The 16,667-nt window shown below is 45.5% G+C and overlaps 1 protein-coding gene and 1 long non-coding RNA gene across 2 annotated transcripts; one reads left to right on the top strand and one right to left on the bottom strand.

Annotated features, from left to right (window-relative positions):
- The first annotated feature begins 11,069 nt into the window (after nucleotides 1–11,069).
- Nucleotides 11,070–12,250, top strand: LOC117864744 (uncharacterized). The gene is made up of 2 exons (XR_004642409.2): nucleotides 11,070–11,775; nucleotides 11,881–12,250. It is a non-coding gene; the product is annotated as an uncharacterized lncRNA (long non-coding RNA).
- A 126-nt stretch (nucleotides 12,251–12,376) lies between these two features.
- On the bottom strand, nucleotides 12,377–16,449 carry LOC117864733 (GDSL esterase/lipase At4g26790). The gene is made up of 2 exons (XM_034748842.2): nucleotides 15,722–16,449; nucleotides 12,377–13,152 (listed from the first exon to the last, which is right to left on the bottom strand). Exons 1-2 carry the CDS (start codon nucleotides 16,115–16,117, stop codon nucleotides 12,442–12,444), a joined length of 1,107 nt encoding a protein of 368 aa, XP_034604733.1. The 5' UTR covers nucleotides 16,118–16,449; the 3' UTR covers nucleotides 12,377–12,441.
- Nucleotides 16,450–16,667: the final 218 nt, after the last annotated feature.

Here is a 16,667-nt window from a genome sequence, read left to right as displayed (position 1 = left end):
CCACATTGTCTATCATTTCAGTATCCCTCAAACTATCATGACCAATCAAGGAACGATGTTCACTTCGGGAGAGTTCGAGGAGTTCACTGCCGATATGGGAATCAAATTGCTGAATTCTTCTCCATATTATGCCCAGGCTAACGGCCAGGCTGAATCGTCCAATAAGGGGATAATTAAATTAATCAAAAGGAAGATTGAGGAACAGCCTAAAAAGTGGCACTTGTGTTTGACCGAAGCCTTATGGGCTTACAGGATGGCCTACCACGGAGCTACTAAGATATCCCCTTATCAGTTGGTGTATGGTCACGAAGCAGTACTGCCTTGGGAATTGAGGATGGGGTCAAGACGTACATCGCTTCAAGATCAGTTGACGTCAACACAAGCTCGATGATTTGGCAGGTCAACGATTGAGAGCCTTGATCAGCATTGAAGAAAATAAAAAGAGAGTAGCCAGGTGGTACGACAAGAAGGTCAAAGTCAAGCAATTCTCCCAAGGAGATTTGGTATGGAAGTTGGTGTTGTCGATAGGGTCTAAAGATCCTAAGTTCGGTAAGTGGTCACCCACTTGGGAAGGGCCGTATAAGATCAGCCGATGCACTCCGGGAAATGCATACATTCTAGAGACGATCGAGGGAGAAGAATTCACAAGAGCCTTGAATGGGAGGTACCTGAAAAGATACTATCCCAGTATATGGGTCGACGCATAAGTGATTGCGGAATATGTCAAGATGACACGGCCAGCTCTTGGTGAATCATGTAGCCGATGCAAAAAACACAATCGCCTCGAGGAAAAGGTATTCGTTCAGGATTGGCCGATTTATTATTCGGTACGAACGATAAGGCACATGGCCGACACGGTACAAGTCGCCCTTAGAACAAAAAATGCCAGTACATCTATTAACCATGCTTTTTCTTAAGTTCCTTCTCAATCCGACCTAATTCTATCAGAAGGCGGGTGCTTCTTTCCTCCACATCTTTCATCGCAGCTTTAGCCTCAATTTGGCATGGAAGAGGATGGCTCCGATCCAGCAACGGTCGAGATGTTCCCGCCGCCGCATCTTTAAGGGCGACCGGGCGAGGGAGTGGATGACTCCTTTCGATTGGCGGCCGCCTATGGCAGTTGCCATCAATGTGATCCCAGATCCGCTGGACTTCAGCAGGGATATGATCTCTGAGTTCTTCACGATGGGCTCTGATTAAGTCCTTCTCTTCCTGCAACAACGGTGCATCGGAGTGCATGATTTCGATCGCCCGCTCCAGTTCGGGGCTAAGATGTCTCGGCTAAAAAATTAACATATAACCGCTCAACATCAGACTGATTAAAGGATCAGACCGGAGAAGGGAGAACATAGGAAGATCTCGTACCTGATTGACGGAAGGGGACGAAAAGGAGAAGGATGAAGAAGACATATTGGTAAATAGCCTGATGGAATAAACTACAAGAGAGGAAAAGGATGAGCAAGGCGAATGCCCTTGGAAGCTATACGGGGTCTTGTACTTATAGAAAGAAAAGGGGCGAAGGTTTGGTAAGACGCGTCCCATCGGAGTAAAAAGGGTAATGAATGAAAGGCCGCCACAAAGGATGGGTCAGGATTGAATTCGTACATCAAACAGTCAAAAGATATTAATGTTCTTACAAAACGGGCAGTACTTTTACAGTTCATCCCAGAAGGGCATTAATGGCCGCAATCGCTCGTTGCCTAACTTGATCGGCTGAGTCTAAAACTCGCTGGTCGTCGTCCGCTGATCCTGGGACCTCTGGCATGTGGCGATGAAGTCTGATGGCCTCGTGGGCCAAGTGCTGCCTCTCTTGCTTCAGATCGGCGATGACAGAGGGGAGATCTTGGAGTTTCTTCTCCTCGATGGCTATGTCCTTGGTCACCCGCTCCATCTCCTTGGCGAGTTCCATCCTTCGGCGCTTGAGGCAATCTATAGTACCAACAATATCCGAGTGGGAATTTTCAAGGAAATGGATCCGGTGGTGTACCTCTTAGGCCCGGTGCTTGTACGAGTCTTCCTCTTCACGAGCTTTGGCCAGCTTGGCATGATCGGCCTTATGGCGTAGAGCCCTGAACACTGGGATCCGCATCGATTCAATATATGCGGCGAGCGCCAGGGCTTCTTCCGCCTCATCTGGGACCCGGCCGCTGACATCACTGAAGAGTTGCCGAATCGACGAGGCATCCTCCACCAATCGGCCGATGTCTTCTCGAAGGAGGGTCCGTATGCTATCAAGTTTGGCACGGACGTCATCAGGGATTGAGCTCAGGAGAAGAGACCTCCTCATCATCAGAAAGCGCGACCGCAAAGGAGAAGAGACTATTATTGGGAGTATCCTGTTCTTGCAAAAGAGTAAGAATGGAAATAATGGGTTAGCCGATGGTAATAGGAAATCGGCCGATTCGGGTGATAGATCTCTTACTTCTTTGAGGCGGATTTCTTCTACTTGTGCCTACGGGGGTGCTGCCCTTGGTTCAAGAGCCGGTGCGACTGGCTCATCAGAGGAGGAGGATTTGATGGTTATTGGCGTCCTGCTCGGACCGGCCTCTTGAAGAGCCTTCCTGGTCGATGGCTGTTGAGAAAGTACAATTGATGTGCCGATGGCCTGCATCAGGAGCGGTTAAGCCTTTGATTAAGTATTAAAGAATTGAGTTAAGGGATTCCGTACCTTAGCGGGAGGAAGCACTGGTGCTCCAGTTTCTGCTTGGGGCATCGCCGATTGCTGTGGAGCCACCGGGGCAGTTTGTGCAGCCTAATATAAGGAAGAGGTCAGCATCGGGGGGATACTCAGGAGGGCGTGAATGCAAGGTTACCTGAAAGGCTTCTAATAGCAGAGATGCGGCAGCTGTTTCAGCTTCTGTAGTAGCTTCGGTCGTGCTGGTCAGTTCTGTAGCAAAACGGACGGATATTCTTAATGCGTTTGTTTTGGAGGGGAAGTTGAAAAGAATTTCGAAGTAAAGATTATGCTTTACTCCGAAACTGGGGGGCATGTGTTGACGCCAGATTTTGACACATAAGGAATCGGCATCAAGGAGGAAAGGATTGACCGATGCGGCAAGTTAAAAGGTCACTATTGGGAATCGGCCAATTGGTGCTACAGTTGGAGATCGGCCGATTGGCGCTACAATGCTCTGATGGATAGAGTTGGTGGAGATCGGCCGATTGAAAGGTTGGAGCAATCAGGCCAATATGGGCTTGAAGTGAGTCGAAAAGAGAAGACAAAGGGGGATTGGCCCGCAGGAGTGCAATAACCAACTCCGATACGAGTTGTACTTGTAAATATTCGTTTTCATTTAAAATTAGAGATAGATCCTAGTCGGTTAGGAGATTGGTTGTAACAGGCTATAAATAGCCATCTTTAGAGATTTGTAAACAACACATCAATCAATACAACAATCTCCTATTTCCTCGTACTTTACTTTTAAGCTGGCGACTTCGCCAATACTTTTCTTCTTTCACGAGTTCGTACGGGTTGGCAGGGCTGCATCGACACGATCTCCGGCTGATTCTGTAAGTTCTGTTTATTGAGAAATATCTAAGATTTAACTTCAGGCGCATCGCTATCGTTTCGTTTAGATTTATTCACCAGTTATCAATATTTACTAGAATTCTAGGTTTTACCTGTTGTTCTAGTTTTGCCACCAGTTATCCAGCTTGAGATTTGAGCTATCGGCTTTAATATTGCTAGTCTTTATTTATTATTTATATATATAGCCAATTAGATCTATTTCAAGTGTTGTTCCTGTAGCGTCATTCAATTTACTCTAGTAGTCTTTCTTCATAATTGCTACATGATTATCGGCTTTGTTATAGCTGATTATCTTTTTATAGCAAATCGGCCGATTCGCTGACACGCTTCCTCGAGATCGGAACCTTAGCCGATCGCAACCCTTGGAATTTGACACGTTTCTTCCTTGCTAATCAACAGGTCAGATTGGCTGGCATGCCGCGCGAACCGCACCAGGGCGATCACCCAAACAGGAGCTAAGCATATTCTCTCAGATCGTGTGTCCGACGCTGAGAGTCAATCGGCTGACTTTTAGTGCCAACAATATGCTTCCCACTGGTTTTGTTAAAGAAAAAATACAACCTTTACATATTTCGAGCATGCAAAAATATATTAAATTAGCAAGTATATTTACAATAAGTTTGAATAAGTCACTAATTCTATACTAGCTGTTTAAATTTCTAAAATAATTATTTTAATGCATGACTATCATCAACAAACTATTCAATTAAATAATTTGAACGTGCAAAAAATTCAATTGATGTATGTGGTTAATATTGTTTAAATTGATCGAATAAATCTTCACCTCAACTAATTGAAACATACATAAAATCATAGATACATTAAATTAAAAATTGTATCAAGTAGTACAGTTAATGTATAAACATGAAACCATAGAACATTACAATATAATTCACCATAGAGCATTACAATATAATTCAAAAGTTCTGATGGCCATAGACCATTACATAAAGGTGAACCATATTTAGTGCATTACAATGTAACGTTAAAAAACTTCTTCTTAACGAAAGTTCCTTGGTCATGATCGTGGCATAAGTACGGAGCCTCTTCTTTAACTAGCATGATGCTTGGGTCAAATTTGACAGCGAATGGAGGCATGCCATCAAATTGATCATAATCATCTGACTGGTCTGTTTTGTTCGTGACTCCCACGATTTTTTCCTTGGAAGAACTATGTGGCGCTTTGGCTCCCATGGCTCTTCTGAATTTTTCTTGGGTTTGCTAGACATGTCCTTTACATAGAAAACCTGATGCACATCATTGGCAAGGATGAATGGTTCATCATTGTATCCAGTCTTGATTTTTCATTACACCACCTCCAGTTAGCTTCACCCATTGGCAACGAAACAGGGATGTTCAGCGGTTTGTTTTCGAGTTCCTAGATCTCCTCTATGAAACCATAATATGAGTCCTTGCTTTTATTGCTATCCATGGAATCTATACGGACACCACTATTCTAGTTCGTGTTTTTCTGATCTTGGGCTCTCGTGTAAAATGTATAACCATTTATCCCGTAACCTTGGAATTTCATGATTGTGCTAGAAGGTCCCTTGGCTAACCAGGCGAGTTGTTCGTGAATCGCAGAGTTACCCATAAGGTGTTGACGCAACCAAGAGGGAAAAGTATCCATGTGATGACGTATAATCTAGGCATCGATTTCGTTGGGTATTGCGACAATAGAATCTGCTTGTGTTCCTCGATATACGGAGCCACAAAGGATGATTGTTGCAGAACAGTGAAGTGTGCTTTGTGGAACAAATTAGTATCATTGCTCAACTTGATTTCCTTCTAAGGGTGCCCGTTCCCTGCAGCCTCCCTTGTGGTGTGAAGTTGGAACCCCAATCGAATTAATTGAGTCAATAAAATCAACACAAAACTCAATGATATCCTCGATTTCATATCCCTTGGCGATGCTTCCTTCTAGACAGGCACGATTAAGAATATAGTTTTTTAGACTAACATGAACCTCTCAAAGGCCACATATTGTGTAGGAATACTAGACTGAGAATAGTAATATCTTTGACTAGGTGAACCAGGAGGTGCGGCATAATATTGAAGAAGGATGGTGGAAATACTAACTCAAAGCTGACAAGACATTGTACCACATCGTTCTGTAAGTTTACTAGCTTGGTTGGATCGTTTGCCTTCGGCGAAATCGCATTGACAAACGCGCATAGCTTTACAAGCGCCAATCAGACATTCTCTGGTAGAATATCCCTCAGTGCAACCGGAAGCAACTGGGTCATCAACATGTGACAGTCATGGGCCTTGAGATTTGTGAACATCTTTTCTTTCATATTTATTATTCCCTTCATATTCGAGGAGTACCTAGACGGAACCTTGAATTATTCATGCATTCAAACATGCTATCCTTCTCTTCTTTACTGAGAGTGTAACTAGCAGGACGTAAGTAGTGTTGTCCATTATCTCTCTTTTTTGGATGTAGCTCATCTCATTGCTTCATACGTTTTAGGTCCTGTCATGCTTCCAATGTATTTTTTGAGTTTCCATAAACACCCATGAAGCTTCGCATGTTCACACAAAGATTCTTCATCAGGTGCATCACGTCTATTGCGTTGCGGACCTCTAGGATTTCCCAATCAGGTAGCTCCCAAAATATTGACTTCTTCTTCCACATGGGTGCACGTCCGTTATCATCGTTTGGAATAGGTTTGCTACCAAGACTCTTTCGAAAGACTACCCTTACATCATTTATCATCTCAAAGACACACTTTCCATTATGGTGTGTAGATTTTTTATGATGGCCTGGCACCCCTTTGAAATGCATCCCTTTCTTTCTTAACAGGTGGTTAGCAGGGAGAAATCGATGATGGCCCATATACATGACTTTTCTATAATGTTTCAAATACATGTTGTCGGTGTCACCTAAATAGTAGGTGCAGGTTCAATATCCCTTGTTTGTCTGTCCTGAAATGTTACTCAGCACAGGCCAATCATTGATGGTTACGAATAACAATGCCCGTAGGTCAAAGCTCTCTTATTTATCCTCATCTCACACACATCCTCCTTCTTCCTTTTCAGAGCAGTAAAAGTTCATCAACCAACGGTCTTAGTTACACATCAATGTCATTACCGGGTTGTTTTGGGCCTTGGATAAGCACCGGTATCATAATAAACTTCCGCTTCATGCACATCCAAGGAGGAAGGTTGAATATACATAGGGTCACAGGGCAAGTACTATGACCACTACTCAACTCACCGAATGGATTCAATCCATCAATACTTAAACCAAACCTTATGTTCCTTGCATCACTTTCAAAGTACAGGAATGCTCTATCAATTGATCTCCACTGGGCCCTATCTGCGGGGTGCCTCAGCATCTCATCTTACTTATGTTCTTCTTTGTGCTATCGCATCAACTTAGCATTCGCCTTGTTTCTGACCAAACACTTCAAACGTGGTATTATAGGGAAATACCACATCACCTTCGTGGGAACTCTCTTCTTGGGAGGCTGCCCCTCGATATCACCAGGATCATCTCACCTCATTTTATACTGCAGCGTTCCGCACACAGGACAAGTATCCAATTTCTCGTATTCATCACCACGATAGAGGATACAGTCATTAGCGCATGCGTGTATCTTCTGAACCTCCAGTCCCAGAGGGCAAACAATTATTTTTGGGAAGAATGTTCTTGACAATTTTCAATATCCCCTGAAATGCCTTATCGGACACACCATTTTTTGCCTTCCATTGCAGAAATTCTAGTGTGGTACCTAATTTTTTATGGCCTTGCTTGCAATCTGGGTACAATAATTTTTTGTGATCATCTATCATGCGCTACAATTTTTTTGATTCCTTCTCGGTTTCGCAATCTCTGTGTGCATCCCATAGCACCTGACCAAGATCATTAGTAGGGCCATCTTTTGCAAACTCATCTTCATCAGCCTCGCCCATTGTAGTATCTGCAAAAGCTTGACCAGCAGCCCAATCCAGAATGTTGTTATCATTCTCCTCTTCTTTGCTGTCTTCCATTGCAACCCCTCTTTCCCTATGTTTGGTCCAAACCAAATAGTTAGGCATGAAAATGTATCTAAACAAGTGGTTGTGAACAGTCCCCCAGGAAGAGTAGTCCTTGTTACTGCATTGGAAGCGTGGACAACATATGAACCCGTTCTCTGGCTTGTTCCCTTTGGCCACTTCGAGAAAATAATGCAAGCCATCAACAAACTCCTTGATCCATCTGTCCACGTTATACATCCACTGTCAGTTCATCTGCATCGTATTACGTGAGAAATGGACATATAAAGTTAACATGATTATAATATTTAGGTCTTGCAAAAAACATTAGATAAATAAATTATTACGTGAGAAATGGACATAGATCTTCCTATTAGATAAAGAACTTGATCAATTTTCATAATTTACACCAATCAACCTTTATAACGGATTGAAACAATTCACATGAAAATTACACCATTCAATATTCATAACGATCACTAAACATACATATAAAGATTACGCTCACAACAAGACAATTAAGATACGTATGCACTAAAGATTACAGACACTCCATAGTGGACTTCACGTAGTCAATTATGCTAAAATAATGGTACAACATAGCAGAATATTCGCCCTCCGAGCCATCTCTGCACTTAACTCAATCTTCTCCGAAGTCTATCGAGAGTCACCTCCACATATCCAGTACCAAAAAATAATGACACAACAGAAGATCTTCGAATCCACATACTCGGGTTGAATATCATAAACGAATCTTGAAATAATTGTCCAAACGTCTTTTGGAGTAAGTGCTACATTCTCATAATAGAAGTGTGGTGGCACACACACAATAGCCCATCGAGGCAAAAGATCTATCCATTGAGCATGGCCCATTGTGGCAAGCCAAAACCAACCAAAAGCCGCTAAGTCAAGGTCAGTGAATAGATCTTTGCCTGAACAGGATATTGGGCCAGCATACTTCTATTATAAGAATTAGGCTCCAAAAGACGTTTGGAATACTATTTCAAGATTCTTTTAGATATTCAGCCCGAGTTTGTGGATTCGAAACTCTTCTATTCTACCATTATTTTTTGGTATTGGAGGAGCGGAGGTGACTCTTCGTAGACTTCAGAGAAGATTGAGTTATGTGTAGAGAATAATGTAAGCACATTTATGCCATGTGCAAACACTGTTAACTGGGATTGGAGGAACGGAGGTGGTACATACATTGCCGGTCCATCTGCATCGTATTACGTGGAAAATGAACATAGGGCTTCATATAGGATTATTGTTTATAATATTTAGTTCTTAAATTAAACATGAGATAAATAAATTATTGGTCAAAGAAATACAATTATTGTTAAATTACAGTGACATGAAAAATTGTAGCAATGACCAAATTCTATTTTCTTACGCCTACAATTTATTTACCTTAATTTTATTGCAATGCCTAAATATTAAAAATACATTTACTCTATTTTTTTCTCATACCTAATATTGATCAAGTTCTTTTAACTAGTATGAATCTTATATAACAAGCAACCTATCCATCAAATTCTAGCTAAAAAACATGTATAAATAAAAATCCTCTCCATTCTCCCTCATTCTAAAAAACTCATTTTTCTCCCTCTCTAAAGCATAAAACAAAGCATAATAACAATAAATGAAGGGAAGATGAAGTAGCTAACCTTCACAACACTTTGAATGAGTGAAATCTCCATGGAAATGAGGAAAAAAATTCGGGCAGCACCTCCCCTAGTGTTGCTTCGTCGCCATGGACAGGAGGCCGGTGGAGTGGAGTGGCTTTGGCTGAAGGAGGAAGAAGAGCTCTCTGTCTGGCGATTTTATAGGGGAGGAGATTTTGTCCAAAATACAACCCCTTTTGTCTCGTTGCTAGTTTTGTCCCGGTTGGAAGCTTCAACCCGGACAAAACATAACCCTTTTATCCCGGTTGGAATTACCAACCGGGACTAACTCTTTTGTCCCGGTTGGTAACTCCAACCAGGATAAAATGGTGGGTCTTTTGTCCTGGTTGGAGGTTCCAACTGGGACAAAAGGGGAGCGGCGTCGATGCGCTTTTTCCGACCGTTACAACCGGGACTAAAGCCCTCCTAGTCCCGGTTGGTATTTACAACTAGGACTAAGGCTCTCCCCGCCCTGACCTTCGGTGGCACGCCACTTTAGTCATGGGTCTAATGTTAACCGGGATAGAAGGAGTGGATGGAAAGTCAGTTCTCTATTTAGTGGTACAGGAAAGGAAGAAAAAGATTGCTCATGTGCAGATCAGAATATTGCCGGGATCAGAGTACTGGTGCTTATGTGCAGATCAGAGTATTGCCAGGATCCAGGAACTGCAGCCAGTAAGTCTTTGCAGCAAGGGTTGCGAGCCTGCTAATTTCATCATGAATTTGCACAACGATGGGTCACCAGTTACCTGCTTTCATTTCAAGGTGGCCTGTACGGTAACATTATTTTCAATTTTCATGAGCAATTTCAAGTTCGGAGAAATTATGACTTTGCATGTCTGAATTCTGCTATTTTTAGGCAGTCCTAATTTGCTAGTGTATTATTTGACTTGACTGAAATCCTTACCTCAAGCTTAACAATAGGAGACCTGGCGTTTCGGCATTCGCCACCCCAACAACAACAATGGCAGCAGAGGCCGTAATAGGATATGCAATTGGTTCATTCTGGTCACCTCTCCAACTCCCGAGTGAGATTATTCCTTGGAGCTATGCACAGATTTCAGAAACCTCAGCTTAACTACATGCATGTGCTTAACTGAAAGCTTCTGTGCTTTGTAGTAACAGAAAGCACTAGTACCCTCGTCACCCCCATTAGCAGTTTCCGTACTCTACTGAGGACAAAAAAACGCAGTACACTTTGTAGATGGGAAATTGGGAAGGAAGAAGCAGCAGCGGCCAAAACAAAAGGCACAGCAAGGGAAGAATAATCAACCGGCGCCAGAACGTGGTCAAGATGCGGCGCGGCAATCCCGAGGAGTAGGTTGGCCGGCGCTGCCGCCGAGGCTTCGGGTTCCGACCACCGGATCCGTCCGTCACGTGCCCTCCTCACATGAACGCATGAGCCCTCCTCCCACTCCCATGAGTCCTATCCAAAAACAATGAGCTACCGAGCAGGTTGGTGCTGCCGAAATGCATCTGAATCGTGGAACGCTGTTTTTCCATCAGCGGCCAAAGTTTCTCGATCCCGTATACTGGCCGGTCAAAGATGCGTGTGTGAAATTATCAAAGAAAAAAAGGAAAGAAAGATGCGTGTGTGACGGTGTCACACATGATCGATCCCTTCATCAGCCTTTTGAAGTAAAGTGAAATAGCTTGGTCGGATGAAATTCAGAAAATTTCTGATGTTGTTATGTTAGCGGAACTAGAGCAGTAAAGAAAGATAGGCGTCATATAACTTACTACTGAATGTTCCAGATCATGGAAGTGATTGGCAGTTACAGTTATCAGGATAGGCAGCGCAGAGGAATTGTAGGAGATGTCTGGTCGTGTTCGAGGAATGGAAGCCCTTGTGGTGTTATATTAACCAAGCAATACTAAAGGGATTTGCTATCCCTTGACAATTTGGTTGATTCTTTTGACCAGTCAAATTCTACTACTCCACTACCACTAGACATGTGTTCCGAGCCTGGTCTAAGCTTAGGAGCGGCGGTTGCACATGGCAAGAGCTTGGCGTGGTCTGAATTACATGTGAATGAGCCTGCATATGACTCACTGACACTCCGCTATTATCTTTCGTCAGTAAATAATTCCGCACTTAACCACCTATATCTAACTGCCACTGGCAATTATGCTCCACCGTTTCCAGACCAGACCAGATCCCATCAGGCATCAGCTCTTCTAATCCCCTGTAACCACCGCCGGCATCCCCTGCTTACACTCTCTCCATCTCACTGCCTCGGTGGATCCATTGCCGCTTGCCGGAGCACAGGCGGCACACGCCTAAACAAGCAATGGCCAGACACAGGTTGCTGCCCCGCCGTGCCAGTCTCGTAGTACTACTACTTCTCGTCGGACTCCTTCTGAGCTCCTCGACGGTGGCGCGCGCCGTTGCGACGCCGACGCCGGAGAGCCACAGGTGGAGCCGGAAGTTGCTAGTGACCGCGCCGCGGGTGTCACCGGACACGCGGTCGTCAGGGTCGAAGCAGGAGATGGACGTCAGCGGGTGGCGGTGGACGACGCCGTTCAGGAGGGCCGGTGCCAGCCTCGGCCGCCGTGTGCCGGGGTCCCACGCGAACCCGTCTCACAACTAGCACTCAGCAGGTACGTGCGCACAACGAGTTCTCCCTGTTGCGTGTTGTAATTCGTTTGCCACGGAAACCCGTGTGCTTTATGGTTCGGATTTCTGAGATTTCCTCGTGTTTTCAGTGTAGAGGTGCGGACGGACCCGCGGAACGGCGAGCGTCCACGGCGGCGAGATCGATCGATGATCCACCCGGGCGGCGCTGGAACCAGGGGCGCGCCGGCCGCCGGCCCGGTGTGGTTGGCAGAGAATGTAGCTAGCTGACTAGGTCTGTGTGCATGTATCTGTACAATTTAGTTCACCTGACACAATTTTGGCTTGCAAAGATTAGGAGCGGACAGTAGCAGTTCCCTGTTGAGATGATAGAGAGGCACGCTCTCTCTTTTGGTTCTGTGTAGTTACGAGTTCTGACAAACTATATGCTCCCTTGCTCTGTTCAGACTTGTGTGTGTTGGCACAGCTGCAACATGCAATCAAACCTGCAGTTCTTTCCCATTCGGATCTGTGATTTCTGTTCCCCGATTCAACTTTAGCCATACGAGTGAAAAAGGCAACCACCTTTGGGAGTGCATCATCTGGTCATGCACGGCGGTAATTTAACCTTCCACACATCACCTGAACCAACACACATATCCGTTACACGAATCAGGACGAGATGCTAAACCAACTAGAATGTCACTCGATCATCACTCGAAGCGGCCAAAGGTTGAGTTCATGAGGTGCTCGGCGACGACCCTGCTGGCGCGCTCCGTCGGGTGCACGGCGTCCCAGAACACGTAGCGGTCGGCGTCCGGGCACGTCCCCCCCGGCGCCGCTGCCCACGCGCCGCACGGGTACCCCATCTCGTACGTGCCGGTGCCGCAGCACCCGACGTCGACGCGTGCGAACCCGTGCCGCCCCGGGTCCCGCACCACGCCCTCGAAGAAGTCGTACAGCTCCGCCACCCGGATGTCGGCACCCGGCAGCTCGCCGCCCAGCTCGGCGACCATGGCCGCCAGCGCCGCGTTGAAGCCGCGCGCCGCCGCGTTGTACCCCTCGTTGCAGCCGCCACCGCCGAGGCCCAGGGCGGCGGCGCGGGCGCGGGCGCGCTCCACGGGCAGGCAGCCCATGGCGGTGAGCCCCGTGAAGCCGATCCGGCGCGCGCCCAGGCCGTAGAGCTCCGCCAGGAACGCCCGGGCCAGGCCCACCAGGTAGTCCGTGTACTCGGGCAGCGCGAACTCGAGGAACCGCGTGGTGGTGAGCGCGAAGTAGTTCTCGATGAAGTCGTTGGTGCCGATGCTGATGGCGTACACGGCGCCGGCCACCACGGCGTGGGCCTCGGCGGCGCCCAGGTGGGCCGCCAGCCGCGCCTTGTACTCCCGGAACATGTCCACCTGCTTCCACAGGGGGATCACTCTCTGGAATGGATCGATGATCACAGTGAGATTATAGTTTTGAACAGTGGTTTTCTTCATTTTTATGAACACAAACAAGCAATGATTTTGGACATTTCCAAATGTTTATACGTACGACACGGTTTGTGCTAGATTAAAGCTCTTTTTATCACAATGCACGTGAAAGCATTCAATTCGACATGCACCATTGGCGATGGGCTCAAAAATAGTCGGTCGTACGAGTAGGAGAGTGGTAATCGACAAATGTGACTGCTGCGTTAACACTGCTCACCGGTACTCTAAAAGTGTTCCCCAGTAGGACACGATGATCTCCTCGCTTCCCGTCGAATGTGCAGCGGGAATCTTGAGGAAAAGTGCTGCCGGGTTTATTTTGGTCCGGCGACATGGACATGTCGCGTTGAATCCCCGTGGGACGACAAAGGAAGTTCAAAAATAGGAGTAGCATACAGGAAAGTTATACTGTATGCGCATGGTATGTGTGTACTCCTTAGGTAACGAACACATCTTATAGTGCGGAAACTTGACTCCTCTTGTTTTGTAGTACTCCAACTTTCAAATGAAATGGCACAATTCAAGGTGCACGTTGCTCCGTCCTGTCAATTTGAAATTACTTTGGAGTCGCATTACGAATCATATTTTGGTTCAAAATGAACTAGCCTTGATTTCACAACAATGCAAGTATATCTGTTAAGCTAAGTTGAAGTATGTCTTGTCAACCAAACAAATTGACACTCAGAGCGTGCAACAACTTACACACTCTATGTTTCGTCAGTTTGAATTGCCATCCTTTCCCCCTTCTGCTTTTCGTTTTGTTTTGCTGATTGGACACCTAGGAGTAAATGACTTGGGGTGAAGTATCGATTGCTGCTGACGTATCTCCTTACACATGTATACTAATGGCTAAAGTTTGCGTAGTACTCCCTTCATCCCAAATTATAGGTCGTTTTAGCTTTTTAAGATGATATATATTATTATGCAGGGTATATCTAAGTGCATAACAAAGTCATGAATCCAAAAAAGCAAAACGAATGTATACTAATGGCTAAAGTTTGCGTAGTACCCCCTTCGTCCCAAATTATAGGTCGTTTAAGCTTTTTAAGACGATAGATATTATTATGCAGGGTATATCTAAGTGCATAACAAAGTCATGAATCCAAAAAAGCAAAACGACCTTTAATTTGAGACGGAGGGAGTAGTTTGAAGGAAAAGGAACTGTGGGTCCAAGATCAAAAATAGTATTTGCACATTCTTTCTCCACGTACAGTGGGTCCAAGAATAATATGCATTGCATGAACCTTTTTCATTAAATGGAAACTAAAACCTATGAAATGTTTTCAGTCGAAATATACATTTCCTGGATCTTTGTTTCAAAAAATGGAAGCCAAATTCTAAGAAATGTTTCTCCGGAGAAATGAACTTTTTTTTTAAAAAAAAACAGTCATCTTGGGCACCGTCACATTTTAAAAGGTTGAACGTCGACTCGCAAATCGCAATATGATAATAGGAAGAAAATGTCTATTTTACTACTCGAACACTTTACTATCCATGCCCCCAATCTCTTATACAAAATATCGACTGGATTTACTCACAAATCAATTGATCCAATTCATCCCCAATGAATTTTTTCCTCCTAACTAAGAGTTGTGTTTTAGGTTCCAATGTTGTTAGATGATAAATTGATTCTTTTCCCATGACAATATGATAATGAAAACAAGCAAAGTATACATACTACAAAATACTTTTCATGGTGAATCTACACTATCAATCTACTTAATTCTTTTAGTATCGGTAATCAAAGTTAGAAAGCTTGACCGCGTTGGGTTCCTAAAACAACTTATTGGCCTCTTACTTTTCGGATATGGAATCTGGTCCAAATTATGGTGAAGCTAAAAAACAAATGGAGTCCTTTTTTAAACTAGTTCTCTCAAAAGCATAATAGTAGAATCCAGCCTTTTAAACCTATAGTCTACGATCCATCTTTTAAGAATCCAAAGTTAAAGCTACCAAGGAAATATTAAAATTGACAATTTCATATAAATTATATATATATATATATATGTATATATGCGCGCACAACTAAAATTCTTTTGGAATGAATAGGTAGGAGAGCTGCCTATTATATTTAGGCTTGTGCATAAGAAGTGCCAAGTATCTGTCTCCGTTACTTGCATTTTAGTGAAACAGTAGTTCGTACCGTACAAACGTTCCTAGTCTATGCATGAGACTTGAGTTATATGTTGTCAAGTCATTATCAACCTTAACATGCATATAGCTACTCCTTTCATCCTAAATTATTATTCGTTTTAATTTTTCTAAATACATAATCTTTAATATGCACCTAGATATATATTATGTCTAGATAGTCAAAACGAATAATAATTTAGGAACAGAGCAAGTAGATGCCTACATTTTCTTCGTAATGCCACATGATTTATTCCCAAAATGATATTTTCGCGAGAATTTTCTGCACCGGAGCCCAAAGAGAAACAACGCCCGCGAATGCACTAGTAGGTAGTCGTAGTCTCGTAACCAATGAAGCAAGACAAAGGAGATGATAGGCCGGATCACTTACGAAGACGCGCGAGGTGGCGACGTCGAGCCCGGATCCCGCGGAGGCGAAGCAGACCCCGGTGGCGAAGTCCCGGATGCCGTAGCCCGGGTCGAGGTAGGCCGGCACGAAGTCGCGGCCGAGCCCGAGCGCCTCCGAATAGAAGTCGGTGGCGACGCGGCCGTTGCTGAACCGCCCCGTGGCGCGCCTCCCGCCCGGGACGAAGTCGCGGCCGTAGGGCGGGAAGTTGCTCCGCACCACCGTCGGGATGGCGTTGTTGTTGCCGGCGTCCACCGTGGAGTCGCCGAACACGATCAGCGCCGTCACGCGCGCGCGCGCCACTGGAAGGAGGAGCAGGAGCAGCAGCTGCAGGGCGGGCAGGAAGAGACGACGCGGATGCACGGCTGCCGCCGGTGCCATGCTGCTCTATCTGAATGCTCTCCGATCCAATCCTCCTCCTTGCAGGGCAGGTTGCTTGCCAGGCTCGAATGTAAGTGATGATGCCTTTTTGAACTGGAGGAGCCGAGGCGTGACGTGAAAAGCGGCTGCGTGTGGCGGGGGCATGCAGTGCAGTAAAGCCGGAGGCGTGGTTGCATGCGGCTCTGTGCGGCGGTAGGTGTGCCGCATGCAGCTGTGTGTTCCAGGGACGGCTTGTCGCTGTCAGGTTCGTGCGCCATGAATGCCGTGCATGACGGATGCTGCCGTCGTGCACCTTTTGGAACGTACTCCCTCCGTATACAAATAAAACGACGTCCTGGCTCCTCACGCAGTTTGCGGATAAAACGTCGTTGTAGCGCCGCAGCGCCTCCCCTGGACTTGTTTGCCCCTGGCTCATCGATCTCTGCGTGCAGTTACTCAGCGCCGCGCGTGGGACGCTCGCCTCGATTCACGCCGCGCGTGCGACGCTCGCCCTCTCGTGTGGTCGTCTGCGTCTTAAAACCGCGCGCCGCTCGAGTACCAGCTCGCATCG

The sequence above is a fragment of the Setaria viridis genome, chromosome 1 (assembly GCF_005286985.2).
Source record: "Setaria viridis chromosome 1, Setaria_viridis_v4.0, whole genome shotgun sequence".
Classification (NCBI taxonomy): Eukaryota; Viridiplantae; Streptophyta; class Magnoliopsida; order Poales; family Poaceae; genus Setaria; species Setaria viridis.
This window is presented reverse-complemented; position numbering and strand designations above follow the sequence as displayed.